This window comes from Oncorhynchus mykiss, chromosome 13, assembly GCF_057628025.1.
Source record: "Oncorhynchus mykiss isolate SJ-2025 chromosome 13, ASM5762802v1, whole genome shotgun sequence".
NCBI lineage: Eukaryota > Metazoa > Chordata > Actinopteri > Salmoniformes > Salmonidae > Oncorhynchus > Oncorhynchus mykiss.
The window spans coordinates 13,861,898-13,885,590 of record NC_143034.1 but is presented as its reverse complement, the minus strand read 5'-3'; the positions used below and the strand labels follow the sequence as shown (position 1 = coordinate 13,885,590).

The 23,693-nt window shown below is 44.4% G+C and overlaps 1 protein-coding gene across 1 annotated transcript in view; it reads left to right on the top strand.

Moving 5' to 3' along the window:
* Positions 1 to 23,475, top strand: part of nherf2 (NHERF family PDZ scaffold protein 2) — a 32,059-nt gene extending 8,584 nt beyond the window's left edge. Inside the window, exons 3-6 of the mRNA XM_090195250.1 lie at positions 18,623 to 18,832; positions 19,561 to 19,714; positions 20,242 to 20,450; positions 20,715 to 23,475. Coding sequence (XP_090051376.1) covers positions 18,623 to 18,832; positions 19,561 to 19,714; positions 20,242 to 20,450; positions 20,715 to 20,876 — 735 coding nt within the window. The 3' untranslated portion in view covers positions 20,877 to 23,475. The remainder of the gene's footprint in view (positions 1 to 18,622; positions 18,833 to 19,560; positions 19,715 to 20,241; positions 20,451 to 20,714) is intronic.
* Positions 23,476 to 23,693: the final 218 nt, after the last annotated feature.

The following is a 23,693-nucleotide window of genomic DNA, read 5'->3' as shown; positions in this document are numbered from 1 at the left end:
GTCCATGGACCAGAGCAGGTCAGATACACAGTCTGTCCATGGACTAGAGCAGGTCAGATACACAGTCTGTCCATGAACCAGAGCAGGTCAGATACACACAGTCTGTCCATGGACTAGAGCAGGTCAGATACAGTCTGTCCATGGACTAGAGCAGGTCAGATACACACAGTCTGTCCATGGACCAGAGCAGGTCAGATACACACAGTCTGTCCATGGACTAGAGCAGGTCAGATACACACAGTCTGTCCATGGACCAGAGCAGGTCAGATACACACAGTCTGTCCATGGACTAGAGCAGGTCAGATACACAGTCTGTCCATGGACTAGAGCAGGTCAGATACACAGTCTGTCCATGGACCAGAGCAGGTCAGATACACAGTCTGTCCATGGACTAGAGCAGGTCAGATACACAGTCTGTCCATGGACTAGAGCAGGTCAGATATACATAGTCTGTCCATGGACTAGAGCAGGTCAGATACACAGTCTGTCCATGGACTAGAGCAGGTCAGATACACATAGTCTGTCCATGGACTAGAGCAGGTCAGATACACACAGTCTGTCCATGGACCAGAGCAGGTCAGATACACAGTCTGTCCATGGACTAGAGCAGGTCAGATACACAGTCTGTTCATGGACCAGAGCAGGTCAGATACACAGTCTGTCCATGGACTAGAGCAGGTCAGATACACAGTCTGTCCATGGACTAGAGCAGGTCAGAAACACAGTCTGTCCATGGACCAGAGCAGGTCAGATACACAGTCTGTCCATGGACTAGAGCAGGTCAGATACACAGTCTGTTCATGGACCAGAGCAGGTCAGATACACAGTCTGTCCATGGACTAGAGCAGGTCAGATACACAGTCTGTCCATGGACTAGAGCAGGTCAGAAACACAGTCTGTCCATGGACCAGAGCAGGTCAGATACACAGTCTGTCCATGGACCAGAGCAGGTCAGAAACACACAGTCTGTCCATGGACCAGAGCAGGTCAGATATACACAGTCTGTCCATGGACTAGAGCAGGTCAGATACACAGTCTGTCCATGGACCAGAGCAGGTCAGATACACAGTCTGTCCATTGGTCAGAGCAGGTCAGATACACAGTCTGTCCATGGACTAGAGCAGGTCAGATACACAGTCTGTCCATGGACTAGAGCAGGTCAGATACACAGTCTGTCCATGGACCAGAGCAGGTCAGATACACAGTCTGTCCTTGGAGCAGAGCAGGTCAGATACACAGTCTGTCCATGGACTAGAGCAGGTCAGATACACAGTCTGTCCATGGACCAGAGCAGGTCAGATACACAGTCTGTCCTTGGACCAGAGCAGGTCAGATACACAGTCTGTCCATGGACTAGAGCAGGTCAGATACAGTCTGTCCATGGTCTAGAGCAGGTCAGATACACAGTCTGTCCATGGACCAGAGCAGGTCAGACACACAGTCTGTCCATGGACCAGAGCAGGTCAGATACACACAGTCTGTCCATGGACCAGAGCAGGTCAGATACACAGTCTGTCCTTGGTACCTGTTATTACATCACTCACCACCCCTTTTTGACATGTCAGCAAAAAAGACTCTCAATACCTTTGTGTCTCCCTGTTTATTGCACGCAGGTCAGATACACATGGACTAGAGCAGGTCAGATACACAGTCTGTCCATGGACCAGAGCAGGTCAGATACACAGTCTGTCCATGGACTAGAGCAGGTCAGATACACAGTCTGTCCATGGACTAGAGCAGGTCAGATACACATAGTCTGTCCATGGACTAGAGCAGGTCAGATACACAGTCTGTCCATGGACTAGAGCAGGTCAGATACACATAGTCTGTCCATGGACTAGAGCAGGTCAGATACACACAGTCTGTCCATAGACTAGAGCAGGTCAGATACACAGTCTGTCCATGGACTAGAGCAGGTCAGATACACAGTCTGTCCATGGACCAGAGCAGGTCAGATACACAGTCTGTCCATGGACCAGAGCAGGTCAGATACACAGTCTGTCCATGGACTAGAGCAGGTCAGATACACAGTCTGTCCATGGACTAGAGCAGGTCAGATACACAGTCTGTCCATGGACTAGAGCAGGTCAGATACACAGTCTGTCCATGGACTAGAGCAGGTCAGAAACACACAGTCTGTCCATTGACTAGAGCAGGTCAGATACACAGTCTGTCCATGGACTAGAGCAGGTCAGATACACAGTCTGTCCATGGACTAGAGCAGGTCAGATACACAGTCTGTCCATGGACTAGAGCAGGTCAGATACACAGTCTGTCCATGGACCAGAGCAGGTCAGATACACAGTCTGTCCATGGACTAGAGCAGGTCAGAAACACACAGTCTGTCCATGGACTAGAGCAGGTCAGATACACAGTCTGTCCATGGACTAGAGCAGGTCAGATACACAGTCTGTCCATGGACCAGAGCAGGTCAGATACACAGTCTGTCCATGGACTAGAGCAGGTCAGATACACAGTCTGTCCATGGACCAGAGCAGGTCAGATACACAGTCTGTCCATGGACTAGAGCAGGTCAGATACACAGTCTGTCCATGGACCAGAGCAGGTCAGATACACAGTCTGTCCATGGACCAGAGCAGGTCAGATACACAGTCTGTCCATGGACTAGAGCAGGTCAGATACAGTCTGTCCATGGTCTAGAGCAGGTCAGATACACAGTCTGTCCATGGACCAGAGCAGGTCAGACACACAGTCTGTCCATGGACCAGAGCAGGTCAGATACACACAGTCTGTCCATGGACCAGAGCAGGTCAGATACACAGTCTGTCCTTGGTACCTGTTATTACATCACTCACCACCCCTTTTTGACATGTCAGCAAAAAAGACTCTCAATACCTTTGTGTCTCCCTGTTTATTGCACGCCTCTCTGTTCCCAAGGTAACAATACAACCCAATCACAATCTGCTACATTTAAAACTGGTATGGTGTCCATGTACAGAGATATTTGAAAGGATACAGGTTTTTTTTTTCTCCAAAGATCTCAGGTGTCATAATGTCCTTTAGAACCTCAGTGCTTTGTTGTTGTTCCTTTGCTGATCTGGTTTGGCTCCGGTCCAAACCCTGTCCTTTAGGACCCCAAATCCCCAAAACAAAAGATCCCTGTTATAGTGATGGGAAGTTTGGCTCTTTTTACTAACTAAGGTCTTTTCATTAAAAAAAACTAATATTTCGTTCATTTGAGGCAGTAATGTTCAGAGTCCGCAGGCCCCGTTACCGGCGAATAGAAAACTCGAAAGAGTCATGATTCTACAATCCTCTAGTTCACAATAGGGGGCTTATTGGAGCTGTCATTTGTGGTTGAGGTTTGTAAACGTGTGCTTTAAACAATGTACATTTGTTGATTGCTAGGCATACAAATAAGATTATTTATTGATACATTTGAAACCGGACTAGATTGTGAACGACTCTTGGCGGAATGCATTGCTTGACTGCCGGCCGGGTTATTAGCAGCCTGACGACTCTTCCGCTGCTCTGTCTTTCGCTACAAACTTTCTCATTGCGGAGAAGTAACGTCAGTGGGCGTTTGGACCGGAGCAAGTAGTCTGGGTTGCCAGGCAAGGTGGTAAAGTCCTTCGCGAACTGCAGACTCCCCAGAAAGATTAGTTCTTGAGCAGAGGCTGTGTATGTTTTGGTTCTACAAAACAGTGTTCATCAAAAACATTCGATAACAAATTAATTGCTTTAATTCTTGCACCTTATCAGTTCTAAATATGTAGGTTTCTTCTCATGGTCTATTTTCCTGCGCGTATATGACAGACAGTTGGTGGTCGGAGCACGTCTCTGGAGCACTGAGATATAAAGTCGAGCCACTGAGCCAAAGGAGCTTGTGTTAGAGCCGCTCGCTGCATGGCCAGTATCTGCATTGGCCGAGCAGCACTTACGGTGGGTGATACAGCCTCTGCAAAAGTCAGCGAACTCATACTTCTTGAGCTGCTGAGCAGAGCTGTTGTGAAAGAAGTTGTCAAGGAAGTGAGTTTGCGTTTACACAGGAGCTCCCACCCCGACCTACCTTCAACCAATCATGTCAATGCAGAGCTATATGGAGCCCTCCACATTGTTACAACATCATGTGGGATGGAGCTCAATTTGGCCTCTGGAGGCTCCGCAATTGCGTCACACCCTCCAGTCAGAGCATCCAGATCAAGCATAACTAGCTTTTAATCCATCTGTAGGATTCACTGCAGCCAGCACAAGCAGGTCAAACCACCGACTAAAATGAACAAGTCACTCAGAAAAACGAATCATGACTCTCGAGTCAGTAAAAAGAGTCGTTCACGAGCTACACATCACTAGTCCTTATATAGTGCACTACTTTTAACCTATGGACCCTGGTCAAAAGTATTGAACTAAATAGGGAATATGGTGGTGGGTGGCCCAGCATTCTACAGGTATTCAAACTGTGGTGGGTGGCCCAACATTCTACAGGTATTCAAACTGTGGTGGGTGGCCCAACATTCTACAGGTATTCAAACTGTGGTGGGTGGCCCAACATTCTACAGGTATTCAAACTGTGGTGGGTGGCCCAACATTCTACAGGTATTCAAACTGTGGTGGGTGGCCCAACATTCTACAGGTATTCAAACTGTGGTGGGTGGCCCAACATTCTACAGGTATTCAAACTGTGGTGGGTGGCCCAACATTCTACAGGTATTCAAACTGTGGTGGGTGGCCCAACATTCTACAGGTATTCAAACTGTGGTGGGTGGCCCAACATTCTACAGGTATTCAAACTGTGGTGGGTGGCCCAACATTCTACAGGTATTCAAACTGTGGTGGGTGGCCCAACATTCTACAGGTATTCAAACTGTGGTGGGTGGCCCAACATTCTACAGGTATTCAAACTGTGGTGGGAGGCCCAACATTCTACAGGAATTCAAACTGTGGTGGGTGGCCCAACATTCTACAGGTATTCAAACTGTGGTGGGAGGCCCAACATTCTACAGGTATTCAAACTGTGGTGGGTGGCCCAACATTCTACAGGTATTCAAACTGTGGTGGGTGGCCCAACATTCTACAGGTATTCAAACTGTGGTGGGAGGCCCAACATTCTACAGGAATTCAAACTGTGGTGGGTGGCCCAACATTCTACAGGTATTCAAACTGTGGTGGGAGGCCCAACATTCTAGAGGTATTCAAACTGTGGTGGGTGGCCCAACATTCTACAGGTATTCAAACTGTGGTGGGTGGCCCAACATTCTAGAGGTATTCAAACTGTGGTGGGTGGCCCAACATTCTACAGGTATTCAAACTGTGGTGGGTGGCCCAACATTCTACAGGTATTCAAACTGTGGTGGGTGGCCCAACATTCTACAGGTATTCAAACTGTGGTGGGAGGCCCAACATTCTACAGGTATTCAAACTGTGGTGGGTGGCCCAACATTCTACAGGTATTCAAACTGTGGTGGGTGGCCCAACATTCTACAGGTATTCAAACTGTGGTGGGTGGCCCAACATTCTACAGGTATTCAAACTGTGGTGGGTGGCCCAACATTCTAGAGGTATTCAAACTGTGGTGGGTGGCCCAACATTCTACAGATATTCAAACTGTGGTGGGTGGCCCAACATTCTACAGGTATTCAAACTGAGCAGATATTTCTCCCCCCTTTCTCCTTTTCTTGCTCATTCTCACACACACACACACACACACACACACACACACACACACACACACACACACACACACACACACACACACACACACACACACACACACACTCACACATAACACATACTCTCCCCTTTTGTCTGCTGTTTGCATGTTCTTCACCCTGTAGGCCTACCTGTGGAGGTGTGAAGGGTGTTGCGTCACTGCTGGGGAACTGATGCAGCCCTATCAGATGACATACATACTGTACTGCAGCTTCTACAATACACTCTGAAATGAAACGAAGCAGGAGGAGGGGCGTTGTTTTACAGACGGGGAGCACAGACACACACAGTGTTGCTATATCCACGTTCCCCTGTCTGTGGCCTAGTTCACATCTACAGTGCATTCTGAAAGTTTATTTAAGGATAAAAATAATAATAAAAAATCTATCTACATGCAATACCCGATAATGACAAAGCGAAAACAGAAATACCTTATTTACATAAGTATTCAGACCCTTTGCTCTGAGACTTGAAATTGACAGAGCTCCAGAGTTCCTCTGTGGCGTTGGGAGAACCTTCCAGAAAGATAACCATCTCTGCACCACTCCACCAAACAGGCCTTTATGGTAGAGAGGCCAGACGAAAGCCACTCCTCAGTAAAAAGGCACATGACAGCCCGCTTGGAGTTTACCAAAAGGCACCTAAAGGACTCAGACCATCAGAAACAAGATTCTCTGGACTGATGAAACCAAGATTGAACTCTTTGGCCTGAATGCCAAGCATCACGTCTGGAGGAAACCTGGCACCATCCCTACGGTGAAGCATGGTGGTGGCAGCATGCTGTGGGGATGTTTTTCAGCGGCAGGGACTTGGAGACTAGTCAGGATCGAGGCAAAGATGAACAGAGCAAAGTACAGAGAGATCCTTGATGAAAACCTGCTCCAGAACGCTCAGGACCTCAGACTGGGGCAAAGGTTCACCTTCCAACAGGACAACGACCCTAAGCACACAGCCAAGACAACGCAGGAGTGGCTTCGGGATAAGTCTCTGAATGTCATTGAGTGGCCCAGCCTGAGCCAGAGCCCAGACTTGAACCCGATCTAAAATCTCTGGAGAGACCTGAAAATAGCTGTGCAGCGACACTCCCCATCCAACCTGACAGAGTTTGAGAGGATCTGCAGAGAAGAATGGGAGAAACCTCCCAAATACAGGTGTGCCAAGCTTGTAGTCTCAAACCCAAGAAGACTCAAGGTTGTAATCGCTGCCTAAGGTGCTTCAACAAAGTACTGAGTAAAGGGTCTGAATACTTATGTAAATGTGATATTTCAGGGTTTAAAAAAAAAAAATGTGCAAAAATGTATAAGAACCTGTTTGTGCTTTGTCATAATGGAGTGTGTAGGTTGATGAGGGGGATTCTAGAATGAGGCTGTAACGTATCAAAAGGTTTTAAAACGTCAAGGGGTCTGAATACTTCCCGTATACAGCATGTTGGCGACGAGCGCATTGAACTACCGTTAATGATATCCTATTCACGATAAACGCTGCAGATTTCAGCTCAATCAAATCAAATCAAATGTATTTATATAGCCCTTCGTACATCAGCTGATATCTCAAAGTGCTGTACAGAAACCCAGCCTAAAACCACAATCAGCAAGCATTGAAGGTGTAGAAGCAATCAGAAAGTACTTTTATATTTCAAGTGCTATGTGCCTCTGATTGAAACCCGTAGGAAGTTGTTTTAGTTAGAGGGATTACAGAGACAGTATGGTTTAGAAGGATTACAGAGACAGTATGGTTTAGAAGGATTACAGAGACAGTATGGTTTAGAGGGATTATAGAGACAGTATGATTTAGTTAGAGGGATTACAGAGACAGTATGGTTTAGAGGGATTACAGAGACAGTATGGTTTAGAAGGATTACAGAGACAGTATGGTTTAGAGGGATTATAGAGACAGTATGATTTAGTTAGAGGGATTACAGAGACAGTATGGTTTAGAGGGATTACAGAGACAGTATGGTTTAGAAGGATTACAGAGACAGTATGGTTTAGAGGGATTATAGAGACAGTATGATTTAGTTAGAGGGATTACAGAGACAGTATGGTTTAGAGGGATTACAGAGACAGTATGGTTTAGAAGGATTACAGAGACAGTATGGTTTAGAGGGATTATAGAGACAGTATGATTTAGTTAGAGGGATTACAGAGACAGTATGGTTTAGAGGGATTACAGAGACAGTATGGTTTAGAAGGATTACAGAGACAGTATGGTTTAGAGGGATTATAGAGACAGTATGATTTAGTTAGAGGGATTACAGAGACAGTATGGTTTAGAGGGATTACAGAGACAGTATGGTTTAGTTATAGGGATTATAGAGACAGTATGGTTTAGAAGGATTACAGAGACAGTATGGTTTAGAGGGATTACAGAGACAGTATGGTTTAGAGGGATTATAGAGACAGTATGATTTAGTTAGAGGGATTACAGAGACAGTATGGTTTAGAGGGATTATAGAGACAGTATGATTTAGTTAGAGGGATTACAGAGACAGTATGGTTTAGAGGGATTACAGAGACAGTATGGTTTAGAAGGATTACAGAGACAGTATGGTTTAGAGGGATTACAGAGAGAGTATGGTTTAGTTAGAGGGATTACAGAGACAGTATGGTTTAGTTAGAGGGATTACAGAGACAGTATGGTTTAGTTAGAGGGATTACAGAGACAGTATGGTTTAGAGGGATTATAGAGACAGTATGATTTAGTTAGAGGGATTACAGAGACAGTATGGTTTAGAGGGATTACAGAGACAGTATGATTTAGAGGGATTATAGAGACAGTATGGTTTAGAGGGATTATAGAGACAGTATGGTTTAGAGGGATTACAGAGACAGTATGGTTTAGAGGGATTATAGAGACAGTATGGTTTAGAGGGATTATAGAGACAGTATGGTTTAGAAGGATTACAGAGACAGTATGGTTTAGAGGGATTATAGAGACAGTATGGTTTAGAGGGATTATAGAGACAGTATGGTTTAGAGGGATTATAGAGACAGTATGGTTTAGAGGGATTACAGAGACAGTATGATTTAGTTAGAGGGATTACAGAGACAGTATGGTTTAGAGGGATTATAGAGACAGTATGGTTTAGAGGGATTATAGAGACAGTATGGTTTAGAGGGATTACAGAGACAGTATGGTTTAGAGGGATTATAGAGACAGTATGGTTTAGAGGGATTACAGAGACAGTATGGTTTAGTTAGAGGGATTACAGAGACAGTATGGTTTAGTTAGAGGGATTACAGAGACAGTATGGTTTAGAGGGATTATAGAGACAGTATGATTTAGTTAGAGGGATTACAGAGACAGTATGGTTTAGAGGGATTATAGAGACAGTATGATTTAGTTAGAGGGATTACAGAGACAGTATGGTTTAGTTAGAGGGATTACAGAGACAGTGTGGTTTAGTTAGAGGGATTACAGAGACAGTATGGTTTAGTTAGAGGGATTACAGAGACAGTATGGTTTAGTTAGAGGGATTACAGAGACAGTATGGTTTAGTTAGAGGGATTACAGACAGTATGGTTTAGTTAGAGGGATTACAGAGACAGTATGGTTTAGTTAGAGGGATTACAGAGACAGTGTGGTTTAGTTAGAGGGATTACAGAGACAGTGTGGTTTAGTTGGAGGGATTACAGAGACAGTGTGGTTTAGTTAGAGGGATTACAGACAGTATGGTTTAGTTAGAGGGATTACAGACAGTATGGTTTAGTTAGAGGGATTATAGAGACAGTATGGTTTAGTTAGAGGGATTACAGACAGTATGGTTTAGTTAGAGGGATTATAGAGACAGTATGGTTTAGTTAGAGGGATTACAGACAGTATGGTTTAGTTAGAGGGATTACAGACAGTATGGTTTAGTTAGAGGGATTACAGAGACAGTATGGTTTAGTTAGAGGGATTACAGAGACAGTGTGGTTTAGTTAGAGGGATTACAGAGACAGTATGGTTTAGTTAGAGGGATTACAGAGACAGTATGGTTTAGTTAGAGGGATTACAGACAGTATGGTTTAGTTAGAGGGATTACAGAGACAGTATGGTTTAGTTAGAGGGATTACAGAGACAGTGTGGTTTAGTTAGAGGGATTACAGAGACAGTGTGGTTTAGTTGGAGGGATTACAGAGACAGTGTGGTTTAGTTAGAGGGATTACAGACAGTATGGTTTAGTTAGAGGGATTACAGACAGTATGGTTTAGTTAGAGGGATTATAGAGACAGTATGGTTTAGTTAGAGGGATTACAGACAGTATGGTTTAGTTAGAGGGATTATAGAGACAGTATGGTTTAGTTAGAGGGATTACAGACAGTATGGTTTAGTTAGAGGGATTACAGACAGTATGGTTTAGTTAGAGGGATTACAGAGACAGTATGGTTTAGTTAGAGGGATTACAGAGACAGTGTGGTTTAGTTAGAGGGATTACAGAGACAGTGTGGTTTAGTTGGAGGGATTACAGAGACAGTGTGGTTTAGTTAGAGGGATTACAGACAGTATGGTTTAGTTAGAGGGATTATAGAGACAGTATGGTTTAGTTAGAGGGATTATAGAGACAGTGTATTTGTTGAAATTAATTTCTAGAACTATAAATAGTTCCCCATGTGATGGTCAACACCTATATGCCTAATGCTCTTCATTTGTCTGCAGACACACACACACACACATACACACACACACACATACACACACACACACACACACGCACACGCGCACACACACCCACACACCCACACACCCACACACCCACACACCCACACACAGCGGGCATTGTTCCGTAGCATATTGTGTTATCCTGGCAGACGCCCTTATTGCATTACATAACCAGACTGTTATCTTCATAGGAACACTCTGCTCCAGTACTAGCTGATCAATCTAACTGTCTGGTTACCGGTTGATCAATCTGACTGTCTGGTTACTGGTATCTATTACCGGCTGATCAATCTGACTGTCTGGTTACCGGCTGATCAATCTGACTGTCTGGTTTCCGGTTGATCTATCTGACTGTCTGGTTACTGGTATCTGTTACCGGCTGATCAATCTGACTGTCTGGTTTCCGGTTGATCTATCTGGCTGTCTGGTTACCTGTTGATCAATCTGGCTGTCTGGTTACCGGTATCTATTACCGGCTGATCAATCTGACTGTCTGGTTACTGGTATCTATTACGGGCTGATCAATCTGACTGTCTGGTTACCAGTATCTATTACCGGCTGATCAATCTGACTGTCTGGTTACTGGTATCTATTACCGGCTGATACATCTGACTGTCTGGTTACCGGTTGATCAATCTGACTGTCTGGTTACTGGTATCTGTTACCGGCTGATCAATCTGACTGTCTGGTTACTGGTATCTATTACGGGCTGATCAATCTGACTGTCTGGTTACTGGTATCTATTACCGGCTGATCAATCTGACTGTCTGGTTACTGGTATCTATTACCGGCTGATACATCTGACTGTCTGGTTACCGGTTGATCAATCTGACTGTCTGGTTACTGGTATCTGTTACCGGCTGATCAATCTGACTGTCTGGTTACCGGCTGATCAATCTGACTGTCTGGTTACCGGTTGATCAATCTGGCTGTCTGGTTACCGGTATCTATTACCGGCTGATCAATCTGACTGTCTGGTTACTGGTATCTATTACGGGCTGATCAATCTGACTGTCTGGTTACTGGTATCTATTACCGGCTGATCAATCTGACTGTCTGGTTACTGGTATCTATTACGGGCTGATCAATCTGACTGTCTGGTTACTGGTATCTATTACGGGCTGATCAATCTGACTGTCTGGTTACTGGTATCTATTTCCGTCTGATCAATCTAACTGTCTGGTTACTGGTATCTATTTCCGGCTGATCAATCTGACTGTCTGGTTACTGGTATCTATTACCGGCTAATCAATCTGACTGCCTGGTTACTGGTATCTATTACGGACTGATCAATCTGACTGTCTGGTTACTGTTATCTATTACCGGCTGATCAATCTGACTGTCTGGTTACTGGTATCTATTTCCGTCTGATCAATCTAACTGTCTGGTTACTGGTATCTATTTCCGGCTGATCAATCTGACTGTCTGGTTACTGGTATCTATTACCGGCTAATCAATCTGACTGTCTGGTTACTGGTATCTATTACGGACTGATCAATCTGACTGTCTGGTTACTGTTATCTATTACCGGCTGATCTCTCACCTCCAACTCCAACCGTCATTATCTAGACTTCTAAATCTGTTGCTACAGGAAACTAATTTAACCCTGACCCTCATCACACATCTAATCCTGACTCACCCTCCTCTTCGGCCTCCTCTTCAGCCTCCTCTTCGGCCTCCTCTTCGGCCTCCTCTTCACCTTCCTCTTCAGCCTTCTCTTCGGCCTCCTCTTCGGCCTCCTCTTCGGCCTCCTCTTCAGCCTGCTCTTCACCTTCCTCTTCAGCCTCCTCTTCAGCCTCCTCTTCAGCCTCCTCTTCGGCCTCCTCTTCAGCCTCCTCTTCACCTTCCTCTTCAGCCTCCTCTTCACCCTCCTCTTCGGCCTCCTCTTCACCCTCCTCTTCGGCCTCCTCTTCAGCCTCCTCTTCAGCCTCCTCTTCGGCCTCCTCTTCACCTTCCTCTTCAGCCTCCTCTTCAGCCTCCTCTTCCTTGCCATGGAAAACTGTGACTTCAGAGATATTCCCCAGTTGACCCCCAAATAAATACCCTCCAGGGAGATAGACAGGCTTTGAGCTTTTGAGGTCAGTTTGATGTTGGTACCAGACAGATGTTTTGGGACTGGTGTGTGTCGGTTGGTTGATTAGGACAGAGACAGATATAGAGTGTATATATGGTTCTGGATTTAGCTGGTGTAGGGAGGACATAAAGAGGCCAACCAAGACATCAGAAGTCCCTCTCTCCCTCCCCCTCCCTCCCTCCCTCCCTCCCTCCCTCCCTCCCTCCCTCCCTCCCTCCCTCCCTCCCTCCCTCCCTTCCTCCCATGTCCTGGAGCATTAACACTCCAACTCACCTTAAACACCCTGTCAGCCATGGCAACCAGTCGTCAAGGTGTTCTGGTTTGTTGCCATGGCACAAACTGTGACAAACGGCGACACACACATCCGCATTGTGTGTGTGGGTGTGTAGGTGTGTGTATGTGTGTAGGTGTGTGTGTGTGTATGTGTGTAGGTGTGTGTGTGTGTAGGTGTGTGTGTGTGTGTGTATGTGTGTAGGTGTGTGTATGTAGGTGTGTGTGTGTAGGTGTGTGTGTGTGTGTGTGTGTGTGTGTAGGTGTGTAGGTGTATAGGTGTGTGTGTGTAGGTGTGTGTGTGTATGTGTGTATGTGTGCAGGTGTGTGTGTTTCCAGATATTCTGAGTCACACAAAGAGTACTGGGTCACGCTTATAGAAGACTGATCACATTACCACAACATTATCCCTGTTTCAACTCTGGAGCAGCGAGAGAGAACGGGTTAGGACGGGGACAGAGAACGGTGTGTGGGGGGTGTGTGTGTGTGTGTGAGGGAGAGAGCTGTCACACACTGTGTGGCAGCACGGGTCTCTGTAACAACACACACCTCTTTCACTCTATCTCATTAATCTCATCAACTATAGATTTTTGTGCTCATGCATTTTTTCCCCCCCTAACTGCTGAAATATATGTAATTATGAAGATTTTTTTTATTTGTATATGTAGATAGGTAGGTAGGTAGGTGGGGAGGGTCTCAGTGAAATATATCTGAAGAGATTAACTAATAACTTACATATACATCTACAGTGCCTTGCGAAAGTATTCGGCCCCCTTGAACTTTGCGACCTTTTGCCACATTTCAGGCTTCAAACATAAAGATATAAAACTGTATTTTTTTGTGAAGAATCAACAACAAGTGGGACACAATCATGAAGTGGAACGACATTTATTGGATATTTCAAACTTTTTTAACAAATCAAAAACTGAAAAATTGGGCGTGCAAAATTATTCAGCCCCTTTACTTTCAGTGCAGCAAACTCTCTCCAGAAGTTCAGTGAGGATCTCTGAACGATCCAATGTTGACCTAAATGACTAATGATAAATACAATCCACCTGTGTGTAATCAAGTCTCCGTATAAATGCACCGGCACTGTGATAGTCTCAGAGGTCCGTCAAAAGCGCAGAGAGCATCATGAAGAACAAGGAACACACCAGGCAGGTCCGAGATACTGTTGTGAAGAAGTTTAAAGCCGGATTTGGATACAAAAAGATTTCCCAAGCTTTAAACATCCCAAGGAGCACTGTGCAAGCGATAATATTGAAATGGAAGGAGTACAGACCACTGCAAATCTACCAAGACCTGGCCGTCCCTCTAAACTTTTAGCTCATACAAGGAGAAGACTGATCAGAGATGCAGCCAAGAGGCCCATGATCACTCTGGATGAACTGCAGAGATCTACAGCTGAGGTGGGAGACTCTGTCCATAGGACAACAATCAGTCGTATATTGCACAAATCTGGCCTTTATGGAAGAGTGGCAAGAAGAAAGCCATTTCTTAAAGATATCCATAAAAAGTGTTGTTTAAAGTTTGCCACAAGCCACCTGGGAGACACACCAAACATGTGGAAGAAGGTGCTCTGGTCAGATGAAACCAAAATTGAACTTTTTGGCAACAATGCAAAACGTTATGTTTGGCGTAAAAGCAACACAGCTGAACACACCATCCCCACTGTCAAACATGGTGGTGGCAGCATCATGGTTTGGGCCTGCTTTTCTTCAGCAGGGACAGGGAAGATGGTTAAAATTGATGGGAAGATGGATGGAGCCAAATACAGGACCATTCTGGAAGAAAGCCTGATGGAGTCTGCAAAAGACCTGAGACTGGGACGGAGATTTGTCTTCCAACAAGACAATGATCCAAAACATAAAGCAAAATCTACAATGGAATGGTTCAAAAATAAACATATCCAGGTGTTAGAATGGCCAAGTCAAAGTCCAGACCTGAATCCAATCGAGAATCTGTGGAAAAAACTGAAAACTGCTGTTCACAAATGCTCTCCATCCAACCTCACTGAGCTCGAGCTGTTTTGCAAGGAGGAATGGGAAAAAATGTCAGTCTCTCGATGTGCAAAACTGATAGAGACATACCCCCACAGACACACTGTCTGTTTGTTATGGTCTTCACTCTCTGTCTGTTCATTATGGTCTTCACTCACTGTCTGTTTGTTATGGTCTTCACTGTCTGTTTGTTATGGTCTTCACTCTCTGTTTGTTTGTTATGGTCTTCACTCACTGTCTGTTTGTTATGGTCTTCACTCTCTGTCTGTTTGTTATGGTCTTCACTCACTGTCTGTTTGTTATGGTCTTCACTCTCTGTCTGTTCATTATGGTCTTCACTCACTGTCTGTTTGTTATGGTCTTCACTCTCTGTCTGTTTGTTATGGTCTTCACTCACTGGCTGTTTGTTAAGGTCTTCACTCTCTGTCTGTTCATTATGGTCTTCACTCACTGTCTGTTTGTTATGGTCTTCACTCTGTCTGTTTTATGGTCTTCACTCTGTCTGTTTTATGGTCTTCACTGTCTGCTTTATGGTCTTCACTGTCTGTTTGTTATGGTCTTCACTCACTGTCTGTTTGTTATGGTCTTCACTCTCTGTCTGTTTGTTATGGTCTTCACTCACTGTCTGTTCATTATGGTCTTCACTCTCTGTCTGTTTGTTAAGGTCTTTACTCTCTGTCTGTTTGTTATGGTCTTCACTGTCTGTTTGTTATGGTCTTCACTCACTGTCTGTTTGTTATGGTCTTCACTCACTGTCTGTTTGTTATGGTCTTCACTCTCTGTCTGTTTGTTATGGTCTTCACTCACTGTCTGTTTGTTATGGTCTTCACTCTCTGTCTGTTCATTATGGTCTTCACTCACTGTCTGTTTGTTATGGTCTTCACTCTCTGTCTGTTTGTTATGGTCTTCACTCACTGGCTGTTTGTTAAGGTCTTCACTCTCTGTCTGTTCATTATGGTCTTCACTCACTGTCTGTTTGTTATGGTCTTCACTCTGTCTGTTTTATGGTCTTCACTCTGTCTGTTTTATGGTCTTCACTGTCTGCTTTATGGTCTTCACTGTCTGTTTGTTATGGTCTTCACTCACTGTCTGTTTGTTATGGTCTTCACTCTCTGTCTGTTTGTTATGGTCTTCACTCACTGTCTGTTCATTATGGTCTTCACTCTCTGTCTGTTTGTTAAGGTCTTTACTCTCTGTCTGTTTGTTATGGTCTTCACTGTCTGTTTGTTATGGTCTTCACTCACTGTCTGTTTGTTATGGTCTTCACTCTCTGTCTGTTTGTTATGGTCTTCACTCTCTGTCTGTTTGTTATGGTCTTCACTCACTGTCTGTTTGTTATGGTCTTCACTCACTGGCTGTTTGTTAAGGTCTTCACTCTCTGTCTGTTCATTATGGTCTTCACTCACTGTCTGTTTGTTATGGTCTTCACTCTGTCTGTTTTATGGTCTTCACTGTCTGTTTTATGGTCTTCACTGTCTGTTTGTTATGGTCTTCACTCACTGTCTGTTTGTTATGGTCTTCACTCACTGTCTGTTTGTTATGGTCTTCACTCTCTGTCTGTTTGTTATGGTCTTCACTCACTGTCTGTTCATTATGGTCTTCACTCTCTGTCTGTTTGTTAAGGTCTTTACTCTCTGTCTGTTTGTTATGGTCTTCACTGTCTGTTTGTTATGGTCTTCACTCACTGTCTGTTTGTTATGGTCTTCACTGTCTGTTTGTTTGTTATGGTCTTCACTCACTGTCTGTTTGTTATGGTCTTCACTCTCTGTTTGTTTGTTATGGTCTTCACTCACTGTCTGTTTGTTATGGTCTTCACTCGCTGTCTGTTTGTTATGGTCTTCACTCACTGTCTGTTTGTTATGGTCTTCACTCACTGTCTGTTTGTTATGGTCTTCACTCTCTGTCTGTTCATTATGGTCTTCACTCACTGTCTGTTTGTTATGGTCTTCACTCTCTGTCTGTTTGTTATGGTCTTCACTCACTGGCTGTTTGTTATGGTCTTCACTCTGTCTGTTTTATGGTCTTCACTGTCTGTTTTATGGTCTTCACTGTCTGTTTGTTATGGTCTTCACTCACTGTCTGTTTGTTATGGTCTTCACTCACTGTCTGTTTGTTATGGTCTTCACTCTCTGTCTGTTTGTTATGGTCTTCACTCACTGTCTGTTCATTATGGTCTTCACTCTCTGTCTGTTTGTTAAGGTCTTTACTCTCTGTCTGTTTGTTATGGTCTTCACTGTCTGTTTGTTATGGTCTTCACTCACTGTCTGTTTGTTATGGTCTTCACTCTCTGTCTGTTTGTTATGGTCTTCACTCTCTGTCTGTTTGTTATGGTCTTCACTCACTGTCTGTTTGTTATGGTCTTCACTCTCTGTCTGTTTGTTATGGTCTTCACTCACTGTCTGTTTGTTATGGTCTTCACTCTCTGTCTGTTTGTTATGGTCTTCACTCACTGTCTGTTTGTTTGTTATGGTCTTCACTGTGTTTGTTATGGTCTTCACTCACTGTCTGTTTGTTATGGTCTTCACTGTCTGTTTGTTAAGGTCTTCACTGTCTGTTTGTTATGGTCTTCACTCTCTGTCTGTTTTGATATTGTCTTCACTCACTGTCTGTTTGTTATGGTCTTCACTCACTGTCTGTTTGTTATGGTCTTCACTCACTGTCTGTTTGTATGGTCTTCACTCACTGTCTGTTTGTATGGTCTTCACTCACTGTCTGTTTGTTATGGTCTTCACTCACTGTCTGTTTGTTATGGTCTTCACTCACTGTCTGTTTGTTATGGTCTTCACTCTCTGTCTGTTTGTTAAGGTCTTTACTCTCTGTCTGTTTGTTATGGTCTTCACTGTCTGTTTGTTATGGTCTTCACTCACTGTCTGTTTGTTATGGTCTTCACTCACTGTCTGTTTGTTATGGTCTTCACTCACTGTCTGTTTGTATGGTCTTCACTCACTGTCTGTTTGTATGGTCTTCACTCACTGTCTGTTTGTTATGGTCTTCACTCACTGTCTGTTTGTTATGGTCTTCACTCACTGTCTGTTTGTTATGGTCTTCACTCACTGTCTGTTTGTTATGGTCTTCACTCTCTGTCTGTTTGTTATGGTCTTCACTCACTGTCTGTTTGTTATGGTCTTCACTCTCTGTCTGTTTTGATATTGTCTTCACTCACTGTCTGTTTGTTATGGTCTTCACTCACTGTCTGTTTGTATGGTCTTCACTCACTGTCTGTTTGTTATGGTCTTCACTCACTGTCTGTTTGTTATGGTCTTCACTCACTGTCTGTTTGTTATGGTCTTCACTCACTGTCTGTTTGTTATGGTCTTCACTCACTGTCTGTTTGTTATGGGTTTCACTCACTGTCTGTTTGTTTGTTATGGTCTTCACTGTCTGTTTGTTAAGGTCTTCACTGTCTGTTTTGTTATGGTCTGCACTGTCTGTTTGTTATGGTCTTCACTCACTGTCTGTTTGTTATGGTCTTCACTCACTGTCTGTTTGTTATGGTCTTCACTCACTGTCTGTTTGTTATGGTCTTCACTCACTGTCTGTTTGTTATGGTCTTCACTCACTGTCTGTCTGTTATGGTCTTCACTCACTGTCTGTCTGTTATGGTCTTCACTCTCTGTCTGTTTGTTATGGTCTTCACTCACTGTCTGTTTGTTTGTTATGGTCTTCACTCACTGTCTGTTTGTTTGTTATGGTCTTTACTGTCTGTTCATTATGGTCTTCACTCACTGTCCGTTTGTTATGGTCTTCACTCACTGTCTGTTTGTTATGGTCTTCACTCACTGTCTGTTTGTTAAGGTCTTCACTCTCTGTCTGTTTGTTATGGTCTTCACTCTCAAAGCTGCCATCAGAATACTCTTGAGTTACGTTCCACCACTACTGAACCAAATTAGAACTTAGATTTTAAATTACAATGTCAAACCTTTTCTGTCATTGTGTTTCCTCTCTCTCTCTGTCTCTCTATCTGTAGTTGCCATCGGAGACAGCGTCGTTAGATACAGAGTTTCCCATGGCGACGGTGGAGCTCCTCCCCCGGCTGTGTCACATGGTGAAGGGGGAGCTGGGATACGGGTTCAACCTGCACAGTGACAGAACACGGCGAGGACAGTTCATACGCAGCGTGGATCCCGGGTCCCCCGCCCAACACGCAGACCTCAGATCCCGGGACAGGCTGGTGGAGGTAGGGCCAGATCGAGAGAGAGAGAGAGACAGTCTGTGTGTGTATGTGTGTGTGTGTTACCTTAGACACACACACACAGAGATGAGATTAGCTTAGATAAGAGCTTATTACATGGACTTTGGCAGGTTAGGTTACCCTGTAGGGTTAGTGTGGGAGGGAGGGTGGGGGTGCATTTGTGTGTGTGTGTGATTCAGGACACATTAGGAATGTGTAGGATGAGAGAAAGAGTGAGAGAGAGAGAGAGAGATATGCAAAATTAAAGTTGCCACGGAGCTTAACGAAATCAGATTACAGATCACTGCCTTCTCTCTCTCGCTTACATCCCAGTCACAGGGGCTGGAGTCATGTGCTAACTACTGGACAGGTTGTGTAACTGCAGCTTTGTATAACTTGCTAAAAACCAACTTGGTAGTGATCATATACATCAATTTTTTTTTGTCACAATTGACATACACACAACATACACACATACATTTAGCAATAAAGCAAGTATCTTCAAATCTAGTTTAAAATCAGTCCTAGATGCATAAATCAGAGATTCTGGATACCTGACAGATTTCCTGCAGGTCAGTTAAGAACAAATAGTTATTTCCAATGTCTGCCTGTAAAACTACTCCTCTCCTCCCCCAGGTAAATGGAGGCCAATGGTTCAGGCAGCTCTATAAACATTTTACATGTGGCTAATAACATCCATTCACTCATGAATTCATCCTCCTCTCCTCCCCCAGGTGAATGGAGTGAACATCGAGGCGTTGAGACACTCAGAGGTGGTGGCGTTTATACGTGGCGGGGGGGACGAGACACGCCTCCTGGTGGTCGACGCGGAAACAGACGAGCTGTTCAAGAGGCTCGGGGTCACGCCCACCAGCACACATGTCAAAGGTCATCTCTCTCTCTTGCTCTCTCTCTCTCTCTGTGTGTTCTCTCTCTCTCTCTCTCTCTCTGTGTGCTCTCTCTCTCTCTCTGTGTGCTCTCTCTCTCTCTGTGTGTTCTCTCTCTCTCTCTCTCTGTGCTCTCTCTCTCTCTCTCTGTGTGCTCTCTCTCTCTCTGTGTGTGTTCTCTCTCTATCTCTGTGTGTTCTCTCTCTCTCTCTGTGTGCTCTCTCTCTCTCTCTCTCTCTATCTCTCACTCTCGGTGTTCTCTCTCTCTGTGTGCTCTCTCTCTCTCTCTCTCTATCTATCTCTCACTCTCGGTGTTCTCTCTCTCTGCTCTCTCTCTCTCTCTCTCTCTCTCTCTCTCTCTCTCTGTGTGCTCTCTCTCTCTCTGTGTGCTCTCTCTCTCTCTGTGTGTGCTCTCTCTCTCTCATATTTGCATCTAAACCATTAATGACCACAAACATATTTCAGTTTGAAGGATTCATCTGTAAAGATTTTGTCAAGTTGCTCATGTGGTTTGTTCCTGCGTTCCAGAGGTCTATGTGGACGAGCCAATGACAGACAGCGCCCCACCCACCCCCTCTTCAACCACTGACCTCACTCCAATGGATCCACCAATCATCAACGTCACCCTGATGGGCTCACCAATCACAAATGGCTCGCCCAATTCACAGACCAATTCCCAGTACTCACGTGGCTCGACTACCCAATCAGAATTCAGCAGCTCAGATATGAGCATTCAGGTGAGTGTGTGTGTGTGTGTGTGTGTGTGTGTGTGTGTGTGTGTGTGTGTGTGTGTGTGTGTGCCTGTGTACGTGTATCTGAATACCTGTATGTATGTGTGTGTGCCTGCGTACGTGTATCTGAATACCTGTATGTATGTGTGTGTGTGTGTGCCTGCGTACGTGTATCTGAATGTGTGTGTGTGTGTGTGTGTGTGTGTGTGTGTGTGTGTGTGTGTGTGTGTGTGTGTGTGTGTGCATGCCTGCGTACGTGTATCTCTCTAGGTCCCTGAGGATTATGAGCGCCGTGTTTCAGACCCGTTCCTGGACAGCGGTCTGCATCTGAGCCCCACGGCAGCCGAGGCCAAAGAGAGGGCCCAACATGGCAAGAAGAAAGCGCCCCCTATGGACTGGAGCAAGAAACAGGAGATCTTCAGCAACTTCTGAGAACCACACAGAACCACACAGAACCTTCACAACAATGTTCTTAAGTACCTCAAGGTTGGTAAAGGTCTGGCACAGGGACACACCATAACCAATGTTGGCCGTGCGCAGTAGATCATCAGCCCGGAGACAATTTCATTGTGGGAAATTAATAGAAAATGGCAGCCAATGTTCTGTGGTGAGAAGCGATAGGAGGACCCCCCGCTGCTGCTCGGCTGACGTTCGTTATGGTGTGTCATGTGACAGAGCTTCACCAGCCAATGTTTTGTGGTGAGAGGCGATAGGACGACCTCCCGCTGCTGCTCGGCTGCTCGTTATGGTGTGTCATGTGACAGAGCTTCACCAGCCAATCAAGATAAAAGGCTGCAGTGGCTCCGAAACAATTCTGAGAAAAACACAGAAAGCCTCTGTCCCCGGCAGGATCTGAACCCTGGTCTCCCACGGGACAAACCATCATCTTAACCATTAGACAAAGAGGAAATTCCCTGTGTGTCTGAGGGCCAACACTTATTGTGAAGTCACAAGCGGGGCTCCCTCATCACGTGACCATGAGCAGCCATGACCGTCCCATATCTGCTACACCTCCATATACCACTACTATGGATTATTACAGTACCTTAGGATGAGGATAAATCATGTTGAAGTATTTAGCCAGGATAATTGACTCAGTTCCACTTGTTTCCATGGCTCTTGTTTCCATGGCTCTAGTTTCCATGGCTCCTAAAGGTTTCTCAGAGCTGTGACTTTACTGAAAGTTTTTTTTTCCTTCTACAGCAACTAGTAAGAAACATTCACTGGCCCAACCGCCACACACCGAACCCCACCTCTTCACCCTCCACAGAAAAACAGGGTGGATTGTTTCCCAAAAGACTGAGATGTGGGCCTGTATCCACAAAGTGTCTCAAAGTAGGAGTACTGATCTAGGATCAGTTTTGAGGTTTTTTTTATGTCATAATGAATACAATAAATTGTATAGGGAAGGATCTGATCCTAGTTTTATTAGATCTCACTGAGGTAAGAACGTCAGGACACCACAACATCCGGGCCGGCTTACAGATGTGACCCCTGTGGCCGAGTCTTCCTCTCACGGACCGGACTTCACGGTCACAGCAGATGCTGCGCTAAGATCTAACTCCAAGGCACAATAAAGAACCCTTTTTGGTTCCAGATAGAACCTCTTGTTCCAAATAGAACTCTTGAAAGGCTGCTGTTTGGAACCTAAAGGGGTTATCGTCTGACCTGACCTGGTTCTTACCTGGAACCTTTTCCAGAGGGTTCAACAGGGACAAATGGTTCTACATAGCCCTTTTGAGAGTATAGAAGCCAGCTTCTCAGATGTATAAATGAGGTACGTAGGAACCACATCAGGTCATAGACACGGACGTCTGAATGATGGACAGACTGAAGGGATGAATCAAAGTCCTCTGACCGTGAGATGAAGAGACACTGAGAAACAGAGACAAACACTCAAATTAGTGTGATGGGCGTCACAGAGGTAGAGAAGGAAAGTCCAGGATCTCAATGGATTTTCAGATGAAGAGATACGAGTTACTGAAGTCCTTTGTAATGAGGGAAGAGGAGACACATTGGGAATTGGGTGCATTACATTGGGTTGACTGAACTCTACAGCATAAATGTTGCCTAGACTGCAGAGAGAGACTTGTGTCAATGTGTAGGCCAACAAATGCCTGAACGGTTCGCCATTAAGATAAAACCACTATTTATGTGATTATGACTGAGTTATATTATTCTGTGATATTATTAGCAATTTGTTTACAAACTGTGTTCTTCTAGTATTTAAATATTTGGTTTTTATTCTGTCACAATTTCCGGTTGGAAAGTAAGACACACCCAGCTAGCTTTGTCTGTCTCTGCTGTCCAGAACAGAACTCTGAGTTGAAGGAAGAAATGGGAGGAGCCAGGTTAAGCTCTAGATTTGTTTATATTTTGTGTAATTATATTATTGTTTGTGGTTGAATCCCACTTTCATTGTCCTCAAACATTCATCTCTTTTTAGAGGAATTCATAAATGGACCCATTTTAGTTCGTTTGACTAGTTTGGTTACGAAGCTAAGCTAGTTTCAGTGCAGACCGATGTCTCAGTGCCGGGATTCAATCAGATCAGCGCTAGATCTGCATTGTAGCACGGATGACATTTAAAGGTAATTGACAATGGAGCCGACATGTGCAGAATTTGCCGAGAATGCGGTCTTCTGCGATCGCGGGAACTTTCCCTTTAAAAGGTGAATAGTGAATCCCGGCCTTACTTTTAATGTGATCATCTCTCCAGTTGTAGATTTGTATCTAATGTAACTAAGTTACTTTTAATGTGATCATCTCTCCAGTTGTAGATTTGTATCTAATGTAACTAAGTTACTTTTAATGTGATCATCTCTCCAGTTGTAGATTTGTATCTAATGTAACTAAGTTACTTTTAATGTGATCATCTCTCCAGTTGTAGATTTGTATCTAATGTAACTGAGTTACTTTTAAATGTGATCATCTCTCCAGTTGTAAATATGAATCTACTGTAACCAAGGCTATTATATGAACACAAAGTGGACTGGACATTAATATGAAATAAAATGACAAAATAAATGTTTAACACTGTCGTTCTGTATTGCTGTAGATGAGCAGTGGTATGGTTTCTCTTTTGTTGCACCATCTCTTCACAATCAATATGATCTAGAATAATTCTTAAATGTGTTTTGAGGGGACATTTTCTCACATATTTTAAAGTGATATATGGTAGATAGATCCCACTTGTCAAAGGCAGTGATGCCAAACATGTAGACATGTGAAAAGTGAAAGCTGGAACAA